The following is a 14304-nucleotide window of genomic DNA, read 5'->3' on the forward strand; positions in this document are numbered from 1 at the left end:
TTAAACACCTGTTTTATTTTGTCAAACATTTTCTTCAAAAGAAAAGTAACATTGAAAGGATATTTTCTCAAGAACTGCACTTGAGTACAAGAGCTACTTGTACTCAGTGGTGTAAGCCATATTCAGATCCTTTACCACACTAAGTACAAAGTAAAAAGTACAATATGTACATCTGAGATGTAGTACAGTAAAAAGTACAATAATTACCTCTGATATGTAGTAGGCTACAGTAAAAAGTACAATATGTACCTCTGAGAGAGACCGAGCCGTATTTCCCTGGAGGCTACGGGTTCTGCTAGCCGTGTCCTTTTGATCCGTGATCACTTCGGGCGACAGATTTTGGTGAATCTGTTCGTCGCCGGCGAGGATCCCTCAGTTTGGGCAAACTTCTGAGGTTCCTCGTTCTTCGTTAAAACAAAAAGGTCTCCCTCCAGGAGCGGGGGAGGGGCCTACCTTCAGTTTAAAACGTGTGACCATTGCACGTGACACCTGGTAGTAGGAGTCAGGTGTCCCGCCAAGGCCTGGTGAGTCATCTCCTCCTACACCACAAAGGATTTATTCCACAAAAAAGGACTTTCACCCAGTAAGAAATTAATATAATGATCAGACTGTAATAAATTGAAGCAATGGACGTTTTATGAGCTGTTGCTTTGCCCCTGCTAAGTATCCTGCAATAAATATCAATGATGCATGTAAAGCACGTAGTCTTGAGGATTCATTGATAAGGCAGTGAAGATTACTCATGTCGTAAAAAGTATTACTGCGTGCTTAACAACAATAGATCTCTGAAGGGTTATTCTAGTTCTTAGTCCGCTAGACTTGGCTAACTAGAGACCGATCTTTAACCTTCCCTTCCTCTCTAGGATCCTTGAGAATGTAGTCCCAAATCAGTTGTGTGACTTTCTACATAACAATAGTCAGGATTTAGAGAGCATCATAGCACAGAGACACAACTGGTGAAAATTCGAGAGACTAGAACATTTGATTGGCATTAAAGGAACCACACTAGGCTGGTTTTAGTCCTATTTATCAGATCAATCCCAGTTTGTATATGTAAACGGTGAATCCTCCATGAACACCAAAGTGTGAGAAGGAGTTTTATTTACGAACGCCTTCAGCTCACTATGAGCATCTGTTGCAGTCTGGCCTATTCTCTGGCTTTACTAACTTTACTTACAGAACATCCTCGGGTCAAGGTGGGTTCATAGTCAGACCTGCATTCTTACGTACAACTTAAAGGCTTCCTTCCTAAAACACTAGCTGCTGTTGTATCACTTATTACAGACTAAGAAGTCGGCCTCCCAGACATCCCCGATATCAACGGCTTGTGTGCGCGACAGGTGATGGAGGACTGGAAGTAGTCCAGGATGGACCTGTTTAAAAGGCCACCACAGGAGGAGGAACCCTGTGGGGTTGGGATCCTCCCTCGGTTATGAAGGTCAGCTTCAGGACTCTAACCCTAACACCCTCAAATCAGGCACCAATCTGACCCCTACTGCTTCACCAAAGCCACAACAGTTATGTCTAAGTCCTGTAATCACATGAACACCAAGCATGATAAACCAGCAGAGCATCAACACTATCTGAGCCAACCAAGTTAGTAAATCACATCAGACTGAAGAACAGCATTTAAGCTCAGCTTGTAGCAGGTCTGTTGTTCATATTCATATCCAATCATGCACTGCTGTCAGCCTCTCAGGAGAAGAGCTCTCTGACCTTATGGAGACTACGCAGACACCCTCAGAGACCAGCAGCACTGGGCTTTGGTTGGAATGTACAAAATACAAACCAGTTTTATTTGTTTTATACAATAAAAAGAAGATTAAAAGTTACAAAAAAGGATAATGTGAAAAGCAAATAAAAGAAAAGGCAAAATTCAAAAGTTCAAATCACCAAATAATCCTCGTCAAAAAGACTCCTAACTAGGAGCACCTGAATAAACCCCAAAAAGCCCTGATTGTTTGTAGTCTTCTCCTATTTCTACCTTTTTACTTGGAGCATCGTTAACCTCCTGGTCCATATATGGTCGACTACTAAACATTAGTAAATCATTGGATGAAGCTGTTTACGTAGTCTTACAGTTCATGACAGACTTCTTTAAGTTAGCACTTATTTCTAAGGTTCCTGTCTGGTCTTCCTGGTGGAACATCAGTCAGGGTGTCTCCTAAACAGTTAGCATGGTTACAGCATCTGACCTCACATCCTGTTTCCTTTGCTGACTGACAAAGATCAGAGCAAAGTATGTCAAACCAAGATTATCTCATTAAATCATCTCAACCAATTATGCTTCACAGAGCATGTCGGATATCACATCGATAAATGACTGAAAGTCACTTAAACATTATCATCATTAAATGACCACTCAGTAATAATAGAAATCAAAGAAGTAAAATCATGAGAGATTCATTGATAGGAGAGAAACCAATAGTAACTCACTGAGTAGAATAAAACTTAAATGCATCAAGACTTTATGAGTCTGAAATAGAACTAAAGAAAACAAGCCAAGTCTGTTTCACAGCGCCGGGGTTACAACTGAGAGAATAAGACTCAAATATTGTCATTCGTGTCATCAGAATACATCTGCAGCACATGAATGTAACAGAATACACACATGTAGTAGATGTTGGGCTCTACATGAGACAGTGATGTTATGAATCTGTTCATTTCATCATTCACACAGTCTGTGATTTATTGCCAGCTGTTCTTTCTGCATTCAGCAGTTTGAACTGTGTTACTTTTATGACTTAACTTCTTCTTGTTGGTTCAATATTTCCTAACGATCCACGTACTGAGCTCTGATTGGTCAGTAGGCAGTGGTTTTATACGAGTTGATAGGTGGGCGGGGCTACACCGACATTACAGAGTCAAGTCAAGCTGCTCAGAATAAAACCTCTTTTTGTGAGTAGGAGTTCTTTAACCCTGTGACTCTGTGAACACAGCTGAATTCTGTTCAAAATGATGGTAAAATACGTTCACTATACACTGTATAGTGAACATATTTTAACAGAATTTTAGTGACATTGTTTAACTTTACTACGTACTTAAAATAGCTGAAAAGCACCATGCACAACATTACGACTGGTGGTGCCCCTATTGAGCGTTTTCACAATACAAGACAAACATTATCATGAAACAAATCAAATTTACAGTCAATGACTTCTGGTGTGAGGGGCGTGGTTTTTCAAAAATCGCATTTTGTGACATTAATTACAGCGCCACCATGTGGCCGATCTGAGTTCTATATCTTGAGAAGCACATGAACATCATTTCCAGTTATTGTTCCAAGTTTCATTTTTCTACCTCATTCCAGCTCACGGGAGTTTGAGCTGAAGCGGCAGACAACAAATATGAACCCGAACAAATATAATCAGTAGAATTTCAAAAGGTCCTCGAGCCCTAAATAAGAGTAAATCTGTTGTGATATGAGGCCCAATGTCTTCATATGTGAGAGGGTGTCAGACTTTAGTCTTTTAAAAGTCTTCTGGTGTTTGGTACACTAAATAAAATCCAGGTGGAGGTGGTGGAGCAGTCTGTCTCCAGATGCTCTCTGGATCATCAGGACTCAGCTGAGAGAGATCATTTCCATCTGATGAGAGAAGAAGAAGACAAGAGAAGAGATGAATGAGTGTTTACAGAGACTCCCTTCATCAGCCGTCAGTCAGTGACGCAGCACATCCAGTAGAAAGAGCAGCTTCCTCTCAGCTCTCATGTTAACCTACACTGAGCTCCAGGCTCACACACCTGCAGACACTTTGGGCCTCCAGTCTGTTGACTCTGCAGGTTCCACTGAAATAAAGTGCTGAGAGTCCTGAACGCATCATGACTGCAGAACCAGAGAGGTGTTCACTGCTCACTGTAAAGATGGATGTAACCCTGTTATGCTGCATTCACAACAAACGCCAAGCAGACTTTTCACGTGACGCGATTACATACAAAGTAAACGCAAAGTCGCTAATAGACGTAAATTTGAGCGAATGAGGAGAAAGACGCGATGCAAATTTAAATATTTCCAATGGAGTAAGAAATACACGTGAGGCTGTGTCGTTAAGGCCTTTCAGCGTTGAGATTCTCCTCCTTCATCACTGACGTCCTGACGCTGTTGAATCAGAAATGGAGGATAAACATATTGTATCCGTCTGTGTTCACCCAGAGCTCTACGATACCTCATACAGAGACCAAACTATGTGTATGAATGAGTATGAACCACAGACTGTCTATGGTACAAACAATAACCACGCTGACCTATTTACACCAAGATGATGGAGCAGCTACAATGTTAGCATAGCCTAGCATCTATTGATCCAGACTCCATTCAGAAAACAACCATTTTAACAATTGTTTGCTTGTCATCTTGTGGACAGACCTGACAAAGCATGAAGTCAGACTTTTTACAAATCAACATCATTATATAGTTATTTCAGCATCCTTTGAATGTTTGTTAAACTTAAATCACAGCTGAATCTGCTTATTTTGGGTTCATACAGCTGTAGTAAACCAGCCGACGAGTGTCTGGATAGATACAGTGAATACAGCCTCCAGATGATGTTATGAACCAGACATGATGGAGTTTGGTTTCAGATATCTGGGACTTCCTCAACTTGTACAAAGCAGCACTAGTGGTTATTTCAGCCATGATTGATGATTGGCTACATGTAACGCTGGTTCTATGAAGTGAGAGCAGTGATGTGCAGGCTTCAGTCAGACTGATCTCAGAGCTGTGACAAAGATCAACTGATCAATAGTTTGATAGTTTGATGAATGAGGACCACTGTCTCTAAACATCTGATGATGCCGTCAGCTGTTAACAAGCTTCACTTCCTGTAGACGTGAACAACAACACATCGACTCAAACACACAATCACAACAAGCTTCTGACTCATCTGATTGGCTGACTGCTCTCTCTCTCTCGTCCAATCCTGAAGCCTGTGCATCTGTGTTTGTTACAATACTGCTGAAACCAGCATGGACTGACTCCACCCCTCTACTGACCTCAGAGTCTCCAGTCTACAATGTGGACTCTTCACAAGATCAGACAGCAGCTTCACATCTGAATCCTTCAGGTTGTTGAAGCTCAGGTCCAGTTCTCTCAGATGGGAGGGGTTTGACTTCAGAGCTGAGTCCAGAGAAGAACAGCCTTCCTCTGTGATCTTACAGAGTGACAGACTGCAAACACACAAACAACACACAGAGTTTCTTATATCGACACACAATGAATAATTATTTTCATCATGAACATGAGTGGCTTTCATTTTGGTTTCATCTTCTTTTGTAAACAGACATTATGTGAAAATCCTGTCACTGTAAAGACATTTAAAATCATTGATCAGTATTGATCCAGATTCTTCAGAGCGGATCAGAAAATAATATATAATTAATAAAATATATTGAAAAATACCAAATGATCTGAAATTGTTTCCTAAAAAATATTTTAAAAAAAGGTTTGGTTCTTTAAGTGTGATTCAATTAAACTTTCTTTTAATGATGCACATTGAGTCTATCAAGTATAGTATACATAGTAGGGTTGTCACGATACCAAAATCATGACTATGATACGATACCTGCCATAAGTATCATGATACCAGATACTTACGATACGATACCAGAATTCGATACAATACCACAAATACGATACGATGCTGGTATATTTATCTATAATAGTAATAAATAAAACATCTGTATGGTTCCCTTTTTTACCAGCTTGTTCCTGCCCAGCGTTTTGAACACTTAACAAATGGCATTCATATTAATGTTGAACCTCTTCGCCTCTCTCTTTTGAGCCTCTCTCATAATTCCGCTGGCTTTCAAACACAGCTGGAAGGGAACTCTGTCTCTGTGTTGCTGCTGACTCTGCTGGCATCTGTCTGACTGTCTGTGGGAGTGGGTGGATAAACAATGCTAAATTTACTTGCATAGTGAGTTTGATATTTTCACTTCATATTTTATCTTAATTCATGGAATAATTATTTTTCCTTAACTAAAAATAAAAAGAATTAGCTCAAGATCCACCCTCAGGCTCCACCAGCATGTAGCCATTTTGCATCAATTGTGTTTCATATAGTACACTTTTGTGTGCATTGTGACCTCATGATCATATAGGCTTGTCGTCAAACTCGGCTAAGGCTACTCGTGTTAGCTGTATATGGGTGAGCATGGGGGTGTTCATGTTTATAATCACATTTGCTTTGAAAAGTTCGGGGTGTCTGTCTGAAAGGTGCTTTGCCATGTTTGACGTGTTGCCTCCCTTGGTCTGTGTGGCTTTGAAACACGTTTTGCAGACGGGTCTCTGTATGTCAGTGGGCTTTCCTTCACTGTCTGCAATGTAGCCAAAGCACTTCCAGATTTCACTTCTGGCATCTTTTTTTCCAACAAGCCGAGGACGGTCGGCAAAAGCTCCTGCACTTGAGGCCGTGTTTCCCCAGCGATCGCTGCTGTGAGTGATCGCTGCCTGTTGCGTGTGTGAGCGCTGGGCAGCACGCCCCCTTGCAGTCAATGCGTGCAGGCAGCATGACAGGGAGCGGAGCAGCGAGTGCGCTCTGATCGCGCGCTATTTTAATGAAGTATCGATACTAAAAATAAGTCCTGTCACTGTAAAGACATTTTAAAATCATTATTACAGTGAAATAAGTTATTCCAGTGTAGTAGATTGCTCTAACAAACTAAAAGCACGACTTAAACCGTCCTGGTTCCCTGAAAGCAGGTGGGCCAAAGGATGTTCATGTTGGTTGGACAAGCCGTCCAACACTTTGATCCCGAGCAGGATAGTGGCCAGTTCACCATTCAGTTTAAACCATTATTTCCAAACACATATTAGCAGAGACACTAGTAGACATTGTTATCCCACAGTAACATTTTCGTAACACCACCATGAACTTAGTAGATCCGACACTTGGACCACTTTGTCATCTTTGTAGTAAATCACCTGATCCTGACCTGAGAGTTTCAAGTGTACAGTTCGGACTCGCCAGTCCAGCAGAGAGCAGCTTCACTCCTGAGTCCTGCAGGTTGTTGTTACTCAGGTCCAGCTCTTTCAGACTAGAGGACTCGGAGCTGAGGACTGAGGACAGAGCTCCACAGCTTCTCTGTGAGAGGTTACAACCACTCAGCCTAGGGGAGGAACAGGGATTAATACAAACAAAATGTTGAATCAAAGTAAAATATCAAACATATTTAGCAATGGTAATATATCTGTCATGTATCTGCTTACAGAGCTTTGTTGGAGGCTTTGACCACTGGCAGCAGCCTCAGAAGAGCCTCCTCTGAATCAGAGTATTTTTTCAGGTCAAACACGTCCAGATCTTTTTGTGATGACAGTAAGATGAAGACCAGAGCTGACCACTGAGCAGGAGACAGTTTATCTCTGGAGAGACGTCCTGAACTCAGGGACTGTTGGATCTCCTCCACTAGAGATCCATCATTCAGTTCATTCAGACAGTGGAACAGATTGATGCTTTTCTCTGGAGACACATTCTCACTGATCTTCTTCTTGATGTACTGGACTGTGTCCTGATTGGTCTGTGAGCTACTTCCTGTCTGTGTCAGCAGACCTCGTAGGAGTTTCTGATTGGTCTCCAGTGAAAGACCCAGGAGGAAGCGGAGGAACAAGTCCAGGTGTCCATTTGGACTCTGTAAGGCCTTGTCCACAGAACTCTGGTAGAGATCTGTTAGCTTAGGTTTTGCTCTCAACACTTTAGGCCAATGGGTTCTTGGTTGTTTTTTTGCCATCAGGTTGACACCAGAGTTGATGAATGTCAGATGGACATGAAGAGCAGCCAGAAACTCCTGAACAGTCAGATGGACGAAGCAGAACACCTTGTCCTGGTACAGTCCACTCTCCTCCCTAAAGATCTGTGTGAACACTCCTGAGTACACCGAGGCTGCTGTGATATCGATGCCACACTCTGTCAGGTCGGATTCATAGAAGATCAGGTTGCCTTTCTGGAGCTGATCAAAAGCCAGTTTTCCCAGAGACTGAGTCATCTCCCTGCTCTCTTTACTCCAGTGTGAATCTGTCTCAGCTCCTCCATCATACTTGACCTTATTCAGTTTGGACTGAACCACCAGGAAGTGGATGTACATCTCAGTCAGGGTCTTGGGCAGCTCTCCTCCCTCTCTGGTCTTCAACACCTTCTCCAGAACTCCAGCAGTGATCCAGCAGAAGACTGGGATGTGGCACATGATGTGGATGCTTCGTGAGGTCTTGATGTGGGAGATGATCCTGCTGGCCTGCTCCTCATCACTGAATCTCTTGCTGAAGTACTCTTCCTTCTGTGGGTCAGTGAACCCTCTTACCTCTGTCACCATGTCAACACACTCAGGAGGGATCTGATTGGCTGCTGCAGGTCGTGTGGTTATCCAGAGGCGAGCAGAGGGAAGCAGTTTCCCCCTGATGAGGTTTGTCAGCAGCACATCCACTGAGGTGGACTCTGTAACATCAGTCAGGATCTCAGTGTTGTTGAAGTCCAGAGGAAGTCGAAACTCATCCAGACCGTCAAAGATGAACAGAACCAGGAACTCTTCAAAGCTGCAGATTCCTGCTTCTTTGGTTTCACTGAAGAAGTGATGAACAAGTTCCACCAAGCTGTACTTTTTCTCTTTCAGCACATTCAGCTCTCTGAAGGTGAATGGAAAGATGAACTGTATGTCCTGGTTGGCTTTGCCTTCAGCCCAGTCCAGAGTGAACTTCTGTGTTAAGACTGTTTTCCCAATGCCAGCCACTCCCTTTGTCATCACTGTTCTGATTGGTTCCTCTCCTCCAGGTGAGGCTTTAAAGATGTCTTCTTGTCTGATGGTTTTTTCTGGTCTGTCTGGTTTGCTGGATGCTGTTTCAATCTGTCTGACCTCATGTTCATCATTGACCTCTGCAGTCCCTCCCTCTGTGATGTAGAGCTCTGTGTAGATCTCATTCAGAAGGGTTGGGTTTCCTGCTTTAGCGATTCCCTCAAACACACTCTGGAACTTCTTCTTCAGGTTAGATTTGACTTTACTTTTGCACAGTACAGCACCAGCTCCTGAAATAAAAAAAATAATCATAGAATGGAATCAGTGAGTGGTTGTCTTCCATTTAATTTTAAAGTTTTTAAAATCATCTTACTGCTCTGCAGACAGTCAGCCAGCTCCTCCTGCTTCATTGTCCTCAGGAAGTTTAGTGTGATCTTCAGAATTGCCTCCCTGCTGTTCCTCTTTTGCTCTTCCTCCTCACCGTCCAACACCTCATTATCATGGCATTCTGGGTAATCTGGACTCAGAACCTTTTGGAACTTCCTTAACTCATTCTTCACAAAAGTGACAATGTTTTCTTCGAGCAGCTGAAACAGAAACATATTTAAATGTAAACCAACAGAAAATAACATCACACCTGTCCGTCACGTACTGAAAGACTATTGCTAACTGGTGTGTTGTGGTTCATTCAGAGCATTGATACGTTTCTAGTTTGACCGTGTAGCTTTCAGTTTCTAACTGTAATCTTTCATCTGGATTTGGTAACTAAAACAAATAAAACTCCTTCCTCATGGGAGTACTTAACTTAACACATCAAGACCTAAGAAACACAACACAAACTGGACACCTCATGTTGCCAGACAAACAGTCTGAGAAATGATGAAGCTTTATATGAAGCTCTAGCGTAAGTTCAGTCATGTCAGTTCATCAGCAGCGGAGAAAACATCTTGTTCCTCTCGTTTCCCTGCCTGGGAATCTCACCGGTTACTCCGGGTCACTCTGTGCAGGTAACAACCTGATCGGCACCATTCAGTCTCTGGCTAAATCCAGCAAACTGGCAGGGAAAGTGCTCGCTCTGTATATGTGCCTTGCTCAGATTTTATATACACATGCATATAACTGGTGGTGGAGTTTTTGCTTCACAGCTACGTCGCTGCTCACTGTCCTCTGATAACCTGTTTTACTGGTCACAGCTGAGCTCGACATTACATTCACGTCTTTCTGGTCACAATCATTCAAATCATCGATAGTTCTTTATTTAAATGTTATATTCTGTTATATTTCGCCTCAGTGTGTGGCTGGTATTGATTTCACCTTAATAATAATAATAATAATAATGCATTTTAACACACTTTTCATTCAGAAAATCTCAGAGTGCCACAGAGCCAGTACATAGTAAAAACATAGTTAAAACATAGTTAAAACAAACTATAATAAAATAACTAGTAAACATAAGCATAATAAAACAGTGAATGAACAGAAACACAAAAGAAACAGTGATTTAGCACAAGGTCAGAAACGCCTTCCTGAATAAAAAGGTTTTTAGGCCAGTCTTAAAAGAGACCAATGTCTGTGTTGCCCTTAGGTGGTCAGGGAGACTGTTCCATAGGTGTGGAGCCAAAGGCCCGGTTGCCCATGGTGCTTAGCTTGGTGTTGGGGACCCGGAGGAGTGAGCTGTTTGAAGATCTGAGGGTGTGGGTGGAGATTTGGGGAGTAATGAGTTATTGTAGGTAGGGAGGTGCATGATGTGTGAGTAGCAGGACTTTGTAGTCAATCCGGAATGAGACAGGGAGCCAGTGTAGTGAGTGCAGAGTGGGTGTTATGTTCTCATACTTCCGCACTCTCATCAGGATCCTGGCAGCGCTGTTTTGGATGTATTGCAGCTTCTGGATGTTCTTGGCAGTGATCCCAGTGAAGAGTGAGTTACAGTAGTCCAGTCATGAGGAGATAAAGGCGTGGACGAGCTTCTCTGCATCTGACAGCTTTAAAGTGGGCGGAGTTTGGAGATGTTTTTGAGATGATAAAAGGAGGTTTTGCACAGGTGTTTTATATGGTCATTAAAGGTCAGGTAAGGGTCAAACCTAACTCCCAGATTAGTGACTTTGGAGGAGAGGGTGATGACCTGACCGTCGAAGGTTAGATGAGTTATGGAGGATGACTGAACCTGGTGTGGAGTGCTAACAAGGAGGGCTTCGGTTTTGCTATTGTTTAACTGGAGAAAGTTGTTGCTCCTCCACGCCTTTATCTCCTCAAGACAGGCGGTGAGACATGACATGGCTGCAGAGGGGCTTGGGGCAGCTTTGATGTAGAGCTGTGTATCGTCAGCATAACAGTGGAAAGACATCCTATGTCTACTGATGACACGACCGAGGTGGAGCATGTAAGTAATGAAGAGGATGGGGCCGAGGACCGAACCTTGCGGAACACCACAGGAGACAGGGACCAGTCTGGACTTGCATCTTCCCAGTGAGACATATTCAGTTCTGCCTGAAAAGTAGGACTGAAACCACTTGAGTGCGTCATCATGGAGAAAATGTCCTGTAGGCAACTTCTGTAGCAGAACTAACACATAAGCGGTCTTTAGTACTTTGCCATTTGCTTGTCTGTCTGAGGGCAGATTTGTCCCGGTAATAGTGTCACAATAGATTAAGTCACAAATCTCTTCAAGTGTATTGTAGGATCACACAAAAAAACAGGCAGAGTTCAAAGATGTGTGCAGTCCGAGCAAGGCCAGCAGGAGTAGATGGGTAAGAAGTGGGGAATGACCCATTGGCCCGTCCCACTTTACAGCCTGGCCTGATTTGGCTTTGCAAGATGTCCTCCTGTTGTTTCCTGATGTATTCTACTTTTTTATTCATTTGTTATTCATTGCGTTCTTCTAGATAAATACTATTCATAGCTTTCTGCTAATTCCCTCTATCCGTCGTACTCTGGTAAGTGGGTCACTTTTAATGCATCATGGTCTAATGCGATCTCATACACTGCTTCATGGTCTAATGTGTCCTCATACTGTTGTCCTGTCATGTGTTGGATGCTGCTATTTGACCCTGTCTTGTCTTGTCTTGTCTAGGTCTCACTGTAAAATAGGATTTAATTACAGTGTGCGTCTTCTTAGTTCAGGGGTCGGCAACCTTTACTATCCAAAGAGCCATTTTGCCTTATTTTCCACCAAATAAAATTTTTTCTGGAGCCGCAAAAGCTATTTGATATCACAGCTTATAAAGTGTTATATATAGTCATATTATTTATACAACAACTATAGTTTGTTGTATTTATGAATTTATAGAACAAGAATAAAGACAATTCTTGACATTTTATTGCTATTTTACCTGTTAAAACAAAAACTTGCTCAGTTTGCTGCAGCAGTTGATAAATCGCTCTTTTTCGCTCATCTCCAGCGTGATACTTTTCAGCAAATGCTGTGTGCTTGTTCTGGAAGTGTCTTTCAACATTACATTGTATTGTTTGCAAATTTCTCGCCACATATCAAGCATACAGGTAAGTCAGCATCGTTGGCAGTGAAAGCAAATGAAGACGTCCACGCAGAATTAAACTCTCTATTTTCCTCCGTGACTTTTCTTTTTTTGGATTCATCCATTGACAGTTTACCGAGGGCGGGGGTCTGCAAGTCATGATTAGCCACCTGCAGAGAAAGGCGCCTGACAGCGACGTAATGTGACGCACATTGTAGTTTGTCCACTGTGCAAAAAACAACCGTTATTTATTCCACGTTATTTTTTGTCAAAGCCTGAGGCCAAGTCCACACTACTACGTTTCCATTTGAAAACGCATATGCTTTGCTACGTTTACACTGAGCGTGTCACGCCCCTCTCACGTGACCCTTTCCCGGAAGATCACAAACAACAGTATGAGCAAGGAGCAATATATTCACAAGGAGGGTAAATATGTTGCTGCTTGCTCGGTGTGCCCCAAAGACATAGTTTCATTTCCCTGGACTTCGTCGTTGGCCTACCTCCCTCCGAAGATAAAATAGCAATTTTTTTCTGTTGACAGATTTTCAAAGATGGTGCACTATTCCTCTACACAAGGTGCACTATTCTTTCTTCCACAAAGGAAATGGCGGTGGTTGTTCTGTCACATGTGTTTCCAGTGAGCTTTAATAGTTGTATTGATATCTGTTTTCAGGTTGTCTGAGTACAGTATACTGTATCCGTCCCTATCCAATAAACCATGAATAAATAAATACAGTTTTCACTGCAGTGATTTTACAAACTAAAACTCTACACAACCTAAAATTGTACTTCATTTAATGGTCAATAGTCTGGCCCTCTCCAATGCAGACAGCACTGATGAAATACTGAGCGGAATTTGATTTGAGTTGACTTATAGCTCTGACAATTGAAAGGTGCTTTTGGAATAGTTATGGCTCACTAGCACAAGCACAAATATAACTGCTGGTTTGAATGTTAATTATAAAGCGGATTTATAACATGTATAACATGCCTCTCACGTGGGTCAAATTTCCCGTAGGGATGCACACATTCTCCCGTCAAGTTTGTTTTTAGAGATCACAACAAGCCTGTTTTAGGCCCTGTACACTGATGGCAGAGGTTGCCATACAAGGTGCAAACCTGCACATCAGCGGTGGTTAGACGTTCAGTGTCACATGTTCAAGGTGTACAGAGGAAATGGAGGTGGGTTTTTTTTATGTACAAAACATACAATTAATATGCTCTGCGTTCAGAGGTCAGAGCTCAAATTTACATACCTTAAACACTGAATCCAAGTTTGCTTGAGGCTTCTGGAAATGCCGACTACTGGGAACATTTGATCTCTGAAGCTGAAGCCTGTAGAGAAAAAGGGTTTAGACTTAATGACAACAGAGTAATTCTGTGTCATATTATGAGAAACCAGAAAAATAAAGTCTTACATAGAGAGAGGCGTTCTTTTAGACTGCTTAATATTTTGTCTTTATAGATGATTCCTCACGGACATACAAAAGTAAATTCTTCAAATGAAATAAGAGAAAAATGTTTCCTTTGGTTGAAAAGTTTACCCTTGTTTATCGGACTGATGTCCATGAAGGAACCCCCGAGGGACAGTACTGGACCGGTCACTGTTCGTGGACACACAGCTGGGTTCAGAGTCTGTTCTCTGCTGGTCGACACTGACAGAAACAGTTCTCATAAGTGCACATGTTCAGCAAACATCTTCACAGGAAATTCCAGAAAAGTGTTTCTTTTAGTTTACGATTCAATCATTTGTGGAATTTGTCTTGGTGTTTGCTCGGGGAAGACAAAATGTGACAAACAATACAGATACAAAACACAAGTGTTTGATGCATTCAGAGACCCACTAAAGGACACAGTTTAAGTTGAGTTCATAGACTGAACTGATGAGGAGGAGTTAAGATCCCTGATTGCTTCAGGATGCTGTTACAGAAAAAAGCAGTTCTACTCTTAAAGTTACTACAAGGAACTTTAACTTTGTGTTGTTTCTGGCGGTCCCTGTGGACTAAAGTGGTAGTGTTTCTGAGCACCATAGTCCCTTTAGAAAACCTCTCATTTTACTGCAGCAGGGTCTGACAGTCTGCCCCTCTCAGTTCTGGTTCTGGTTCTCCCGTGC

The 14304-nt window shown here is 42.2% G+C and overlaps 1 protein-coding gene across 1 annotated transcript; it reads right to left on the reverse strand.

Annotated features, from left to right (window-relative positions):
* Positions 1–1977: 1977 nt before the first annotated feature.
* Positions 1978–14209, reverse strand: LOC116377185 (NLR family CARD domain-containing protein 3-like). The gene is made up of 7 exons (XM_031838762.1): positions 13736–14209; positions 13448–13526; positions 9092–9305; positions 7205–9008; positions 6931–7104; positions 4990–5163; positions 1978–3586 (listed from the first exon to the last, which is right to left on the reverse strand). Exons 1-7 carry the CDS (start codon positions 13864–13866, stop codon positions 3577–3579), a joined length of 2586 nt encoding a protein of 861 aa, XP_031694622.1. The 5' UTR covers positions 13867–14209; the 3' UTR covers positions 1978–3576.
* Between the last annotated feature and the right edge of the window lie 95 nt (positions 14210–14304).

The sequence above is a fragment of the Anarrhichthys ocellatus genome, unplaced genomic scaffold (genome assembly GCF_004355925.1).
Source record: "Anarrhichthys ocellatus isolate YVR2014 unplaced genomic scaffold, GSC_Weel_1.0 scaffold992, whole genome shotgun sequence".
In the NCBI taxonomy this organism is placed as follows: Eukaryota; Metazoa; Chordata; class Actinopteri; order Perciformes; family Anarhichadidae; genus Anarrhichthys; species Anarrhichthys ocellatus.

Excerpts from the sequence above, each read along its gene's own strand:
- LOC116377185 (XM_031838762.1), bottom strand. The coding sequence starts at position 13,866 with ATGAGAACTGTTTCTGTCAGTGTCGACCAGCAGAGAACAGACTCTGAA. Across the intron at positions 7,105-7,204 it reads AAAGCCTCCAACAAAGCTCT|GCTGAGTGGTTGTAACCTCT; the intron begins GTAAGCAGATAC and ends TTCCTCCCCTAG. Across the intron at positions 5,164-6,930 it reads TGTACACTTGAAACTCTCAG|TCTGTCACTCTGTAAGATCA; the intron begins GTCAGGATCAGG and ends GTGTGTTTGCAG.